General features: G+C 55.3%; 2 protein-coding genes across 2 annotated transcripts in view; both read right to left on the reverse strand.

Moving 5' to 3' along the window:
- Positions 1 to 6,410, reverse strand: part of FAM171A2 (family with sequence similarity 171 member A2) — a 15,449-nt gene extending 9,039 nt beyond the window's left edge. Inside the window, 4 exon segments of the mRNA XM_077747782.1 lie at positions 14 to 101; positions 333 to 707; positions 3,544 to 3,656; positions 6,394 to 6,410. Coding sequence (XP_077603908.1) covers positions 14 to 101; positions 333 to 707; positions 3,544 to 3,656; positions 6,394 to 6,410 — 593 coding nt within the window.
- A 51-nt stretch (positions 6,411 to 6,461) lies between these two features.
- The window catches only part of ITGA2B (integrin subunit alpha 2b), a 14,677-nt gene continuing 6,190 nt past the window's right edge, over positions 6,462 to 14,948 (reverse strand). The window contains exons 13-30 of the mRNA XM_077747717.1: positions 12,988 to 13,170; positions 12,691 to 12,736; positions 12,493 to 12,591; positions 12,354 to 12,409; positions 12,110 to 12,261; positions 11,839 to 11,964; positions 11,394 to 11,461; positions 11,104 to 11,251; positions 10,247 to 10,339; positions 9,924 to 10,003; positions 9,523 to 9,603; positions 9,314 to 9,410; positions 9,057 to 9,209; positions 8,814 to 8,939; positions 7,945 to 8,058; positions 7,647 to 7,748; positions 7,348 to 7,464; positions 6,462 to 6,701 (exon numbers count right to left, since the gene is read on the reverse strand). Of these exons, the coding sequence (XP_077603843.1) occupies positions 6,648 to 6,701; positions 7,348 to 7,464; positions 7,647 to 7,748; positions 7,945 to 8,058; positions 8,814 to 8,939; positions 9,057 to 9,209; positions 9,314 to 9,410; positions 9,523 to 9,603; positions 9,924 to 10,003; positions 10,247 to 10,339; positions 11,104 to 11,251; positions 11,394 to 11,461; positions 11,839 to 11,964; positions 12,110 to 12,261; positions 12,354 to 12,409; positions 12,493 to 12,591; positions 12,691 to 12,736; positions 12,988 to 13,170 (1,895 nt within the window). The 3' untranslated portion in view covers positions 6,462 to 6,647. The remainder of the gene's footprint in view (positions 6,702 to 7,347; positions 7,465 to 7,646; positions 7,749 to 7,944; positions 8,059 to 8,813; positions 8,940 to 9,056; positions 9,210 to 9,313; positions 9,411 to 9,522; positions 9,604 to 9,923; positions 10,004 to 10,246; positions 10,340 to 11,103; positions 11,252 to 11,393; positions 11,462 to 11,838; positions 11,965 to 12,109; positions 12,262 to 12,353; positions 12,410 to 12,492; positions 12,592 to 12,690; positions 12,737 to 12,987; positions 13,171 to 14,948) is intronic.

Raw genomic sequence — 14,948 nt, forward strand, 5'->3', positions numbered from 1 at the left:
AGCCTTTCTGGGAGAGCCCAAGAGGATGTGCACCAGGTCCTCATAGAGGATGAGGGTGGCCGGTCGCTCGGGGAGCAGGTACAAGCTGACTGACGCATACACTGTGGGAGGGGTGGCCTGTCAGCACCAGAGAAAGCCCCCCCCCCAACCCCAGGGCCGGGCACTCCTTCCATCTGAATCCCAGTGACTTCATCCTCCTTCAGCCCCCTCTGTGTACCCCAGCCCGGGCAGCAGCTGCTGGAAAGCCTGCCCCCTCCACCCCCAAGGACTATTTTGGGAAGGGGCTGATGGGGTCAGCTGCTGCCCCCCCCTCCACCTGCCCCTGCACTCACAAGGCAGCTTGTCAACACGCCAGGGCACAGAGTTGGTGAGGAAGCCAGGGCGAGCAGCAGTGACCAGCACCCAGGTGCCCAGACGGTAGCTGAGGGGCAGTATGGCCATGCCTTCTGAGTCCGTGGTGCCCGCGGCAAGCAGCATCCGGTCCCCAAACACATCCACGGAGGCCCGGGCCAAGGGCACCAGCTCCCCGCTCACATACACCTGCACCTTGATCAGGATCTCTGTGGGGTGAGGAGGGTGAGGAGGAAGCGGGGAAAAGAGAACTGGAGGGAGCCCCAAGATCAGAGGAGGGGGGCGTGGGTTGGGAGCAGCTCTGGGGTCCCACCGAGACAAGGGTTTGTAAGAGCAAGTAGGGCCCTCGTGTAAACCTCACATCAGCCCGTGAGCGGGTGCTAACACATGCACTTTTGCCGCATTTTAACATTTCTGAACTCAGATTATGCCTATGAACGATGACTTCATGATTACAATTGGCAGCACTTCTTTCTTTTCTTACCGGTACATGAAATAATGGTTCATCTTACAGTCAATGATGTATTAGACTCCCTCAAATATGTTCTTAGTCCATTTTACAGATCAGGAGGCTGAGGCTCCAAGTTTAGATACTTGCACTGCAGTTAACGGGAGACCTGGGATCCAAACCTGGGAGTCTGACTCTAGACCCAAAATCTTAACCACTGGACCCAATGGGGCAGGTGTCAGGGAGGGGAGAGGGACGGGGGCTGAGAAAGCAGGGCTGAGCAGAGCACCGAACGGCCTGGAGATGGAGAGGAGGGAGATCAAGATTCAGCCAATGAGAAGGGGGGGGGGCGGAGGCTGGGTCAGAGTTTCGGTTCTGAAGAAAAAGCTGAGAAAGGGGACTCTAGGGAGCTGGTCATTCCCCTCATGCATCCTCTTCCCAGAACCCTTCGCACAAGCCTGTTTCCTTTCAGATTTAGGGACTCACCCCAGGCCCTAAGCCCAAACAAGTACCTCCTGACCCCTCCCCCTCACAAGTACTGCCCGCCCCCTCCCAGCTGGTCAGCTACAAGTCAGTCACCATGGCAACGCCCTCATTCCTCCCAGGAGATGGGCAGAGAGCTGGGGCCCTGGCAAGGGGAAGGAGTCTGGGGGGCCCGACCCGGGCCCCAGGGAAACTGGTGTGGAGAGGGCTGAGAACGAAGACCAAGTCTTTTGCTCTCCAGCCGCCTCCGTCCCTGGACTCGGGACAGTTTGTCCAGGGTGGGCCTGCAGGTGTCCTGAGCTCAGACAGAGTGACCCGGTAGGGACCAGGCCTGGAGTCGCTGTCCCGGATTCCCCGGGCAGCCTCTCCGATCCATATTACCGTCTACCTCTCCCCACTCAGCAAGGTCCCTCCCTCAAGAACATACCTCATCCCTACCTTGCTGCTAATAATGGGAGTAGGTTTCCATACCTAGAAAGGTACAGAGGCCTCACTGCAGGGCCCAGGAGGTGGGTGGGGAGTGGGTTGCGTGCTGGACACAAACTTAGGGGAGTCCCCGTGTCCTGGAAGCAGAGGGCAGCAGAGCATGGGGAGGTAAGGGGGACTCACGGGTGGAGCCTGACACTCAACAGTGACAGGTGTCTTCTCTCAGGCTTCCAACCCCCTGGCCAGGGACACGCCTGGCCCTGGCATCCCATCCAGCTGTTCTCCTGAACCCACCTCCCTCACCCCTCCCAGGCCAGAGCCCAACTTGGCAGGGTGGGTGCACACACTTGACTTTTGCCTGCTCTCTGCTTTTCCCAGGAGCGGACAGCCTCCCTGCCCCTCCTCCACTACCACCCAGGAGGAATTCTGAGAAGCCAGAGGGGCTTGGCTACTCCCCACCCCTACCCCAGGCTAGGAGCAGCTGGATGGAGCAGCTGGGAAGAGGGGACCCAGGAGTCTGGAATATGGTCATTTGAGGGAATGCTTTGGGTTCAAGGGCCAGAGCCTCAGAAGAGGGGAAGGGGCCCAAGGAACACGACATGGGTGGGTGGGTAGGCCTGAAGGGGACATTGGTGAGAAGGGGTGGGCAGGTGTCCAGGCAGATTCTCTTCTCCCTTCCCCTCAACCTGGGCTCTTAGCCTGGGAGAGCCTATCCTGGCTCTATTCCAGCCAGTGCCCTGGGCCCCCTCCCCTGGGGTACAGGACTTGAAGGAGAGGCTTCTTGAGAACCCGGGGCCCCCTCCTATCCATCAAACCCTCCTCTCCTCCCACAGAGAGCAGGGAAGACTGAGGCCAGAGGTGAGCCTGCTCCGTTTCTCAAGCCTGACATTCCATACAGTATCCGCCTCTCCTGGCTTCAGCCCTGCCTCATTCCAGGAGGAAATCCGACCCCCTCCCTTCATCCGGACCCCACTTCCCGCATCCAGACCCCCCCCTTCCGCCACCCCCATCCCTGCTTTTCCTGTCATCTCCTTGGTGGGGAGATGAGGAGTGGAGAGCACCGTTTCAGGCAGGGACGGGGCCCAGAGGCCATCGTGGGAACTGGATGGAAGGTGGGTGGTGGCTGGAAGGTGGGCGCAGGGCTAGAGTGGGCCGAGGCCCCTGAGCCCCCAGGCGTNGCCAGCTAGCCAGCTCAGCATGGCTCCGCCACCACAGCCCTGCCATGCGCTTTGGCTGGCAATCACCGCGCACCCCCTTTTCCATATCCCCCCCAAACTGCACGCCCTCCCCCTCCAAGGTTTGACAGCGTTTCTCTGGTACACCCCCAGTTCTGAACCTGGGGGGGGGGGCAGCCAGGGGCTGTCAGGCTCCAGAGCGAAGAACCCCATTCGAGCAGTCAATCCGCCCACTGCCTCACCCACTCCCCCCTCTCCCCTCCCCCCCTTCCAACCCAGCTCAAGGCGCCCAGCCCCCGTCCGGGTCCAAGGTGGCAGCCGCTGCTTGCGCCCCCACCCAGCCCGCGTCGGGAGCGAGGAACCCGCAGGGGGCTGCGGAGCGGGCGCCCGCCCCAGCCCGCCCCTGGGCGGGTGTCTTCGGTAGACAATGGCTCAGGCAGCAGCGCCTCGCGGACCAGGAGAGAGAAAAACAAGGCGAGAGGGGGCAGCGGCGCGGAGCCGGGGGATCCCCGCTCTCTCCATTGTGTCTCCCCGAGACCCCCGCCCTGGCAGTCTCCCTCTCCCTTCCTCCTCTCCCTCGTAATCGNCAGGCCTGGGGCACCGCCCCCTCACCGCCCAGCTCCGCGCGCCGTCCGCCCGGCCTGCCCGCCCTCGGCTCACCCTGCAGCCCCGACCCCGCGCTCCCAGACCCAGAGCTGCAAGGGAGTGCAACGAAGAGGGCCCAATCACCAGGGTTCTTGGAGGTCCAGAGCCCTTGAAACTTGGTGCACAATCTGGCAGGGAGAAAAGCGGTTGCTCACAACACACTCAAAGCGGTGGGGTCGTCATGAGTGTCTCCAAAGGGTAGGAACTGCCCAGTTGTAGCCGCAAGAGCACCCACGCAGTGGGAATCAGTCAGTCCCGCTCTGGCTTCCGCCTGGTGAGCCACGAGCAAGTTCCTTAGCCTTCAGGGCCTTAGCCTTCCTTAAAAGTGAGAATTGTAATAATCTCTACCTGCTGGCGTTGTTGTAAAGATTAAGTGAGATGATATAAAGGATCTAGAACATGCTTGACTGGAGGAGGGGCGCGATAAATGGTGCTATTGTTGGCCCAGGGTGAAGTGGAGGCTCACCTCCACTCAGGTAATAAGACCCATCGTTGGGCAGTCATGATACTTAGAAATTTCTTCTCGAAATGCAAGCAGCCTTTCTCTCTCAGAATCACCAGTCCGTCCCACTGGTTTATGTATGGCAGTCTTTTCCTTCTTCCTTAGCCACGTTTGAACTCCACATTTGAAGCCCCAGCCAAGCTCTTTCTTTCCAATTTCTGGCTGGTCGTCATTCACTTCTGGGTGGCCAACTCCTCATCTAACCTGGTATCCTCTCTTGGTTTTCTCTGACTTTCACCTTCTCCTTCTCACAATGCGGTGTCCCCAAAGGGATTGGGTACTTAGAGCAAGGACCTTGTCCCACAGACGACAACAGAATTCTCTCCTGGTTGGGTCTCCTAGCGGGTCTTCTGACTTAAGGGCACCTTGTTATGAGTTTGTGATACCAGATTCTTTCTCCCTCCCTCGCTCCCTCCTTCCCTTCTTTCTGTCCTTCCTTCCTTCCTTCTTTCCTTCCTTCCTTCCCTCCCTCCCTCCTACCGTCTCTCCCTTCTCTTCCTCCTCTTTTTCTTTTTTCTTTTTTCTTTTCTTGCTTCTTCCCTCCTTTTCTCGCTCCCTCTCCCCCTCCCCCCTTCTCTTTCTTTCTCATAAATTTCCATCTAACCAGACTTCCCAAGTCTTCTTATGTAACCAATTTTTCACAACCTCAACACAGGATTTAGCACTCATCCCTGGTGAATTTCATCTGGTTGGTTTCATCCCAACTTTCCAATCTGTCAAGGCTGCCTTGAATGGGCTTCAGTCACCATTGTATCGGAGCCAGCGGCCACCTGCAGGGTGGAGAGCAGCTTCCCTGCCTCCATTCAGGGGTCTCAGGACAATACCAGGCAGCTCAGAGCCAGGATGGAGCTTCTAGAAAGAACAGACTTCCAGAGATCTCCTTCAGCTTTAGCCAAATTGTTCAGTTTTAAATCCATCTCACATTTCTGTCTTGTATATAAGGGCAAATGCCAAATACTTTGCTGGATTAAGATAAACAGTCTGGGGCCATCTATTTGCAATGGTGGAGTGGAGAGGAAGTCTGGCTGATGTTTAAGGATCACAGCGGCTTAATCTTTTCCTAATCCGTCACAGTCACCCACCTAAAAACCTGTTCTGGAACTTGCCCTGCATGGATGACAAATTGTTTTCTTCTCAAAATTTACCTTTATTTACCTCTTTGGGTAAAATCAAATACCGGAAGTTCTTGTGAAGTAAGTCTGTTCATCAATGGCTTCCCCCAACACTTAGCATCTAGTCCAAAGTCCTACTCTTGGCCGAATGATGCTGCCTGCGTGCCCCACCCTTGACCTCAACTGGACCTGTGCCCGCCTCCAATCCATGGGCCTCCTTGCTTTCACGTAAATACATCAAGCCTGCTCCCACCTCAGGGCTTTTTCACTGGCTGCTCTTTCTGTCCAGAACACGTTATTCCTGTGCAGCCATTGGCTCTATCGTCTATCTCTCTCCTCGCTTCATCAAAGAGGCCTTCCATGACCACTCTACCTAAAATTTCAGCCCTCTCCCCCATAATTCTATCACAATCTCCTTACCTTTATTTTTACTTCCAGCACTGACCGCCCCCCCCCCCCCCCCCCCGCCATTGACCATACATTTATTTTCTTGTTTGCTTTTTACCTTTGGTTGAATGTAAGCTCCATAAGGGCAGGTGTTTTGTTTTGTTCACTGCCCCATCTCAGCACTGGGTAAGTCAACACACTGCTCAGTACTCCAGGTGGGCGCCCTGAAGTCTATCCCTGGACTTCAGTCTTGGCGGGTGGAGGGACACCTATCTTTCACTCCTACGCCTCCTGTGAGCTCCTTGCCTGGGGCCTCTTTCCTAACTGAAGAGCCTTCTCCTTGATGGGGAGGAAGGGTAGCCAGACAGCAAGACTTGCCTTCCTCTCCCTGGTGTGGTGCTGCCTTCCTCAGGCTGAGGGCTGAGTCAGCCTCCCCTGCCCCTCCTCACTCTGAACATGGCTTTAAAGGCTTCCCTCCTTCCTTCTTTCCTTCTTTCTTTCCTTCCTTCCTCACAGGGGTGGGAAGGGAGTGTTATGTTCCCAATCTCAAGTCAACTTGAGGTTTATTCCCCCAAAATCATACACACACACACACACACACACACACACACACACACACACACACTACTGTTTAAAGCTGCCCACCAGGGACCAGCCTGCCTTCTCCGATGCTCCCAGTCTCCATGCCACCCGCTCCCCTCAGATGTCCCATCTTTCTCCAGTATCACCTGAAAGGTCTGTCACCCTTTCTCCCCTGTCCCACCCTATTCTCTACTCCCAGACACACCCCAAAGACGATACTATGCCACCTTTGCCTGGCAGAGACACTCTCCACTCACACTTCTACCAGCCCCAGCCCCTCACTCCAAACGTAGCCTCATGCCCGGTCCCCGTCTCTTCACTGAGTCAAGAGGAGACGGTGTGCTGGGGTTTGGGGCTCAGCCTCTTTATTTGGCCGCCCGGAAGGGAGTGGCCAGATGTCCCTGGAGGGGAGAATATCGGGAGGTCTCCAGGGGACAGCTCCAAGCCAGGGGTGACCGGAGCTGGGGGAGCACACTGAAGAAGGGGAGGCGTGGGCACGGTAGCCTTCCTCTGAGGACACAGCGACGCTTGCCCCTTCACTCCTCGTCTTCATCTTCTAGTGGCGGCCGAATGCGCTTGAAGAAGCCGACCTGAGGGTGCACAGGGGCCAGGGACAGGGTGTGAAGATGATGGGTGGGCGTCAGAGCAGCACGAAGAATGCTAAAAAGTCCTCTCCTGGGCCCCGCTCAGAGTTGGATCCCACTGCCCGCACAGATGGCCACCTTCCCCATTCAGAGAGAATACATGTAACGAGTTCCTTTTTTTTAATTTGGTTTTTTCCCTTGACTTCTTTTCTTTTCTTTTAATGTTTATGTATTTATTTTGAGGGGGCCAGGGCAGAGAGAGAGAGAAAATCTCAAGTGTCTGACCTGGAGCCCGATCCCACGAACCATGAGATCATGGCCTGAGCCGACATCAAGAGGCAGATACTCAACTGACTGAGCCGCCCAGGCGCCCCCACGCTTGACTTTTTATTGGCGATTATGTAGCTCTCTGCGACTCAAGTGCACAATATGTATTTGATGATTTTAAGTCTAATACATGATTTTCCCTAAATCCCTTGGGATTTCAGGTGCCACCTCTCCCAGGGGTCCGTGCCCTGGAAGAGGTCCTCTGGAGAATGAGACTCTAATGGTAGGGAGGTGAATGGGCCCTGGGCCACCATCTCTACCTGTGAGGTAGGGCAGGGCCCACCGCGTGCCCACCTAGGGGCCCCACCCTCCCTTCATGGCTCACCTTCCACATGGCCAGGACCAGGAGTGTGAGCAACAGCAGGCCGCCCAGCACGCCTACCAGCACCCACCAGACTGGAACCTCTCTCTCCTCCAAGACACGAAGCAGGTGCGTCTCGACCTGAGGGCAAACGCACGTGTCTTCTCAGTCACCTTGACACCTGCCCTTCTCAAAGACTCAAACCTGTGTGCTGAGGCCCCCGGAGCCAGCCACCTACCTGTGCCGCTCCTGGGAGCCGGGGTGTCCCGCCCCCATCCTGCAGGGCTCCTCCCACCGCCGCACTACCATGGCTCTATACTCACCTTATCTCTTCCACTGGGCAGGCTGAGGGCGGGCACAGAGTAAGGAAGGGAGGAGACGTTGAACCAAGCTTGCGACTCCAGCACGAACTGATCCAGTGGCCTCTGAAGGGGGTGGGGGTGAAAGCCACTTGCATGAGTCTATTGGTGGTAGGAGTCCTGGGCCCAGCCTCCCCCCTACCTGGAAACCCTGCCCTTGGCCTAATCCCGGCTTCTCCAAAATAAGCCTTGCCCTCTCTCTCCCCAGAACAAACTTGGTCCCCACCGCCAGATGGCCCCGCCCTCCGGCATCCGCCCCCACCTGCTGGAAGCTGGGCAGCCACAGGTAGGCCAGCACCGTGACCATGGCCCGCTGGCCTCGTGCCATCTCCTGCAGCTCGCACCGCACCACCGTACAGGGCACTGAGTCGCAGCTCTGAGGGGATGTGTCATTACTTCCCAGCCCCTCTGACCCCCACCCATCATCCCAAAGACCCAACAACAGAAAGGGGCAGGGAGGGGGCGCCTGGGTGGCTCAGTCGGTTGGGCGTCCGACTTCAGCTCAAGTCATGATCTCAGATTCATGGGTTCGGGCCCGCGTCGGGCTCTGTGCTGACAGCCAGCTCGGAGCCTGGAGCCTGCTTCCGATTCTGTGTCTCCCTCTCTCTCTGACCCTCCCCTGCTCACGCTGTCTCTCTCTCTCTCAGAAATGAATAAAACATTAAAAAGAAAATTTAAACAAAGAAAAAAAAGAAAAGAAAAGAAAAGAAAAGTAAAGAAAAGGGGCAGGGAGGGCAGGGGAGCTCCGGTCTCCCTCTCAGGCAGGGCCTCAGATTCAACCCTCTGACGTTCTCTCTAAATGGGGTTGCTCACATCATTCCAAACATGCAAGGAAAGGCCGAGAAGAACTGGGTCATCATATAGTGTTCAATGCCCAGAATTTTTGTAACTCTGCTTTGGCATTTATTCATTTTCTTTAATGTACCAGGAACCTTTGAAAATTCAAATACTCCCACCCGGCCCAGACACAAGTCCAGCCCAGCCCTTCATGTTCATTTGGAGTGTTCCCTGAGACCCAGGTGGCCCACCCAAGGCCCACGTCACACTGCTGGCCCCTCTCCCTGCCTCCCAGGCCCTCCGTCCCCTGCACCCCAGGGAGACCCCCAGCTGGAGATCACAGAGCCTGCTCACCAGGAGAACTGGATCCTGAAGCCTGGAGGGCTCGTTGGACCCTGGCAGAACGGCCTGTCTGCGTTCCCGCTTGTGATGCCCCGTGTAATTGGGGGAGGGGCTGGGGGTAGGCAGCCCCCAGTCCAGCTGGGGAGGCAAAGAGCAGTCGGTCCAAGCACCGCTCATCTCCCCACCCTCCCAGCGGGGCCCTGGTTGCTGGGCTGGGGCTTCACCCACAGCTCTTTCTTCCACCCAGGCTCTCACCTTGAGGGGGTTAGGAGCCGGCTGTGGGATGCACTGAAGGCCCCCCTGGGACCGTATCTCCAAGATGTAGAGCAGGTCGGAGGGCTGGGACTGGCTGGGGAAGCTGAGGCTGAGGTTGAGGCCACTTACAGTGCTGGGGCCATTGTTGTGGATCTGGTGGGTGGTGATGGCCCATGTTAGGTGGCTCAGCACCTGGTGAGTGCGGAGCTCCTGGGTACCCTCGCATCCCAGCCTGGGTCCCAGATGGTTCTTCGTACCTCATAGGTGTGCTCCACTTTGGGGCCCCTGCTGTCCGAGCTGTTCTCCCTGTCGCCTTCTTCTGCCACCACCACCAGGGAGGCTGGAAAGGAGCTCCTGCGGGGGCCCAAACCCCCGGGGTGAGCTTGATCACATGTAGGGCTTCCCCCAAGGCCCTCTGAAACTTAGGGTCCTGCCCGCCGGCTCCCTGATCTCCCCCTGGTCTCACCCTAGCAGCACCACGTTGGCCTCTGCCCGGACTGGTACATCCAGTATCAGGGCCTCGCTGTTCGGATTCTGGCTGTTCTTGCTGGAGGGGAGGGGATCGGAGCAACAGGTCAACGACACCAGCCCAGAGAACATCAGAACTCTCTGGACGGGGCCAGAATTTCAGAGGGGTCAGGAAGCGCTAACTCTACAAGCGGCATGCCACACTGAAGTTAGCCCTGGGTAAGAACTTTCTGTAGCCTCCAAGACTCAGAAACACATCTCTGCGGGGAAGAAAGCAAACGAGGGAGTCTGAGGAGCAGGCATTCCAGAAGACCCTTCTGGAAGGAGAGCGTCGGTGGGTCTCTGCATCGGGGTCATATAGGGGAAGGGTGGTGGGTAGGAATGCTCCCCAGCCCATACCTTCTGATCTGCAGCCAGAAGGACACATGCTCCCCAGCCTCTTCCAAGTCTCCCACACTCACCAACATTGTGATTCTTATCTGAGAGACAGGGAGAGCCAAAGTCATGACCCAAGTGCCCATTCTGGGCAGCCTTGTCCTGAATGTGGCCTCCAGTTCCCATCCTCCAAGTTACCATCGTTATCTCAGAAGCCCACTCAGAGAGGGAAAGTCACTCACCCAAGAACACAGGGAGTGTGAGGACCAGGAGTCCAGTCCCGGGGCCATATGACTCCAAGCCCAGCCCCTAAAGCTTGGCTGAGTAGGAGTCCCTGGCGGCCTCACCTGGGCATTATTCTTCATGGGATTGCCCAGCTCACACAGCACCACGTTGGTCTCATTCTCCTTCTTCTGGTTACAGATGAGTCTCTCAAAGCCCTTCAGGAAGGTAGTTTCAAGAAAGAAGATGGTTGCAGAGCATCCCATGTATATTTAAGCTCCCTTGGAAAAGTCTGGAAGAGACTTGTGTGCCAGGGTGCAGAGAGGGGTGCCTTGGGGTGGGAGTCTGAGGGACTGTCACATTCTTCCTTATGTATCACTGTAACACCTTATCATTTTTTTTAAGTTCATTTTTTTTTTTTTATTTTTGAGAGAGAGGCAGAGAGAGAATCACAAGCAGGCTCTGTGCTTTCAGCACAGCATCTGACTCGGGGCTCAAACTCATGAACCATGAGATTCGTGACCTGAGCCAAAATCAAAAGAGTCGGTCGCTTAATCGACTGAGCCAGGCACCCTGAGCAACTTACTATTTTTAATGAAATCTTGGGAACTAAAAATACAAAAACACTACATAGAGTGTGTTCCCATTGTTAGAAACAACATCAACAAAATTTAAAAAAACATATATGTATATATACCCATGTAAGAGTCTGTGGATGCTGAGAAAAAAGACTGAAAGGAAATCCGCCCAGTGTTCACAGAAGTTCCTGCTAACATTTTGTACCTGAGCCACTTGGGGTTTGGGTTTTATAATAGAGTCCTTGGATTTTATGCCATTAGGAAAAAAGTAAAAATAACATAAAAATTCAGTTTTACAGCAATGCATAAGAGAAGTGTGTGTGTGTGGGTTCTCAGGTGGGAAATGAGAGTCAAGGCTCTTGCACCTCCCAGGTCCCTGGCAATGCCCCTGCGTGAGGCCTCACCTCGATTTGCCCAATGGCCCGCATGTAGTGGGCACCTGGGGGCAGGTGCACAGCCAGCTCGGCCTCGTAGGCCCCCTCCCCCTCGTTGACGGCATCCATCTGCAGCTCCAGCACATTGTCGGCTCCCACGAGGAGTGGGGAGCCCTTCCTGTGGGGAGAAAGGAGTAAAAAAAAAAAAAAAAAAAGGTAGAGGAGGCTGGGTCCAGGCCTAGGATCTGGGAAGGGGTGAGGACAGCGGGTATCAGGCCCTGGGTGGCGAAGGGGTGTCACGGGGCAGACAGCCTCCTCACACGCTGGCGGTGAGCTGGAGCTGGGGCACACACAGGTCATCTTCCCCGCAGTCCAGGATGATGCGGGTCTAAAAGAGGCACGTCAAGATGTGTGGGTGAGTTGGGGACGTGGGAAGTTTGAGGGTCACATCGGGACGTAGGGAAGTAGGTCTGAGAATGAAAAGGGGTTTGGAGCTGCCGTCAGGGCTCTGGGTTTTGCATCAGGGCTTGGTGACATCATGGTTCATGGGTCTGTCAGAGTTTAGAGGTAACATCAACAACACTTGGCATCCGGGTTTAGGGGATTTTGAGATTGGGAGGCTTTTCGTTAGGGTTTGGAGTGACAGCACAGATGAGAGGTGACTTCAGGGCTGTGGGATTCACATTATGGCTCGGACACTAACCCTAACCCTGACTTTCTTGCAGGGGTCATTCACCTCCCTTGCCTGCTCCTGCCTGCCCCCACCTGCTTCTGGACATGGGTGTCCCCATGAAGCACGAGCGCAGGGGCTCTTCCGTCCGCCTTGGGCTTCAGGGACACATTGAGGCTGAGCACGATGGGGCTCAGCTTGTCTCGGATGTCAGCCTCATCCTAGGGAGGGGACAAGAGTCAGACTGTGCACCCTGCTATATGCGTCCCGCTGACCACCCCCAAACCCGCAGCGCCGGGCCGGCGCCCCAGGGCAGGATGGAACGGGCTCGCACACCCAGCCCGGCCCGTCTCCAGCCTGGTGTACCCGGAGGAAGGCCTCGATGGAGTGGCAGATGGGGTTCTGCTTCTCGTCCAGGTCCAGAGGCAGGGTGATGCCCGCCTGTTGAGAATTCACCAGCAGCACCCGGCGGCCCTGGCGAGGCTTCTGCCGGTCCAGCTGCAACTCAGCGTTTAAGGCTGGCAGGGTGGGTGAAGAGGGTCAGAGGCCCCTGGCCGGCCTCCAGGGGAGCCCGGGCCCACCTCCCTCCTGTCCCCACCATGACACTCACACAGCTTCTGAGGGATGTTGTACCCAGTGGCTCCTACACATATCTGGATGTTAAAGCTGCAAAGATGTGAGTTGGGCTCAGGGGCTAGGATCCCTCAAGGTCCCAGACCCTGCCCAGGCCCTGCTCTCTCTCTCCTCACCAGTTCACTGATGTCTTGGTCTGGACACAGTTCTTCACAGTAGGATTCAGTGAATCTTGCACCAGCAGCTGCACATTGGCTATCACCACTGGCTGAGCTCTGGTGGGACGGGGACATGCTTGCCGTTGGCCCCTCCTGAGCTGGTGTCCTCTGACGGTGTGGGCCCTCCCCCACTAAGCCCCTAGAGCCAGCGCTCACCTGTACACAGCCACCTGGTCGGCCCCGTAAGCTCCTACCAGTAGGTCTGTAGATATTGGAGGGGTCAGAATCAGCTGTTAGAGGGGGCATGGGGTGCTCCTCTCCCCTTTCCCAGGGTTTCCCACACCATTTCCTCCACTGGAGCTTTGGCCTGGCCTCGCCTGGTCTCCCCTGGCCTCCCCTGGCCTCCCAGCCCCACAGAGGGGTCCGAACGGTCAATGGGGCTGAAGCCCCTGACTGTATCTTTCAATATCTCAGGCTAATGCCCAAGGGCCCTTCCTGGCATTCCAGGGGCACCTGGGTATCCATTGTCATCGATGTCTGAGCCACCTCGCAGGGAGAAGCCGAAGCCAGAGCCTATGGGGAAGGGGCTGTCCAGGATCTGGGAGGGGCGTGGGCTAAGCCCCTCACTCTGACCCAGGAACACCAGCACTTGGCCCCGACCACTGGGACCCCCGTAGGGGGCGGCCACTGCAACATCTGGAAGAAAGGGAGTGGCTGTTTGTTACAATTTTCTCCAGTTTTTGTTTGTTATCCAGGTGGCCCTGAGCTCCTTCTCCGGGCAGATCTCAGGGCACCGGGAGAGGGATGCGAAAGTCTGGGGCAAGGAAGCAGTTGCCCTGTCCCTCTAGGAGTTTATGAGTGAGAACAAAAGAGACCCAGCAAATGGGATTATTATAAAAATAGTAGCAGCCTGGGGCACCTGGGAGGCTCAGTCGGTTAAGCGTCCAGCTTTGGCTCAGGTCATGATCTCTCAGTTCGTGGGTTCGAGCCCTGCGTCGGGCTCTGTGCTGACAGCCAGCTCAGAGCCTGGAGCCTGTTTCAGATTCTGTGTCTCCCTCTCTCTCTGACCCTCCCCTGCTCACTCTCTCTATCTCTCTCTCAGAAATAAATAAAACATTAAAAAAAATAGTAGAGCCTTTGATAGCTATTGAGGAAAATATATTGACATGATTTCATTTAATTCTGAAAGTTAGGCATTATTATTCCCATTTTATTATTTTTTATTTTTAAAAACTATGAGACAATTTTTTTTTTAGGTTTATTTTGAGAGAGAGAGTGTGTGTGTGTAAACAAGCAGGGGAGGGGCAGAAAGAGAGGGAGAGAGAAACTTTCAAGCAGGCTCCGAGTTGTCAGCACATAGCCTGATGGGGGGGCTTGAATCCACGAATTATGGGTTCATGACCTGAGCCAAAATCGAGAGTTGGATGCTTAACCAACCAAGCCATGCAGGCACCCCAGGCATTATTATTCTCATTTTACATGAAAAAAACTGAGTCCCAGAAGATTAAATAATCAAGACCTATGAAGTCATGGCTCCCTCTTCCCCTAGGGACCCTCACCCCATTTCAATTCCACCGTGCACATTCAGAGCCACACTATGGGCTTGTCATCACTAATAACTTGTAAGATCACTCTTGAAAATGTATTTGTTAATCATCATAATCTCTAATTTGTAAGAGTTCTTTACATGTGACAAGAATTGAGATATTTTATAGATATGTTGTAACTGTCTTTCCTTTGTCTTCTGACTTTGTTTTCTATGCAGTTTTTTTTTTTTTTTTTCTTTTAAAAATCTATTGACGGGAGTGCCCGGGTGGCTCAGTTGGTCCTACTTCGACTCAGGTCATGATCTCATGATTTGGGAGTTTGAGCCCGGCATCAGGCTTTGTGCTGACAGTGCAGAGCCTACTTGGGATTCTTTCTCTCTCTCTCTCTCTTTCTCTGCCACTCCCCTGTTCATGCTCACTCTTACTCTCTTTTCCTCTCGTGCTTTCTCTGTCTCAAAAGAAATAAACTTTAAAAAAAATCTAGGGGCGCCTGGGTGGCTCAGTCGGTTAAGTGTCCGACTTTGGCTCAGGTCATGATCTCGCGGTTCGTGGGTTCGAGCCCCGCGTCGGTCTCTGTGCTGACTGCCAGCTCAGAGCCTGGAGCTTGCTTCAGAGTCTGTGACTCCCTCTCTCTCTGACCCTCCCCTGCTCATGCTGTCTCTCTCTCTCTCCTAGAAATAAATAAAACATTTTAAAATTTTTTTAAAAAATAAATAACTAAAATATACTGATTTTTCTGATTGAGTTACACAGAATTCATCCAAATAAGACTTCTCTAGGGGCGCCTGGGTGGCTTAGTCAGTTAAGTGTCCGACTTTCGCTCAGGTCATGATCTCGCGGTTCGTGGGTTCGAGCCCCGCGTCGGGCTCTGTGCTGACTGCCAGCTCAGAGCCTGGAGCCTGTTTCAGTCTGTGACTCCCTCTCTCT

This window comes from Crocuta crocuta, unplaced genomic scaffold, assembly GCF_008692635.1.
Source record: "Crocuta crocuta isolate KB4526 unplaced genomic scaffold, BGI_CrCroc_1.0 scaffold289, whole genome shotgun sequence".
Classification (NCBI taxonomy): domain Eukaryota; kingdom Metazoa; phylum Chordata; class Mammalia; order Carnivora; family Hyaenidae; genus Crocuta; species Crocuta crocuta.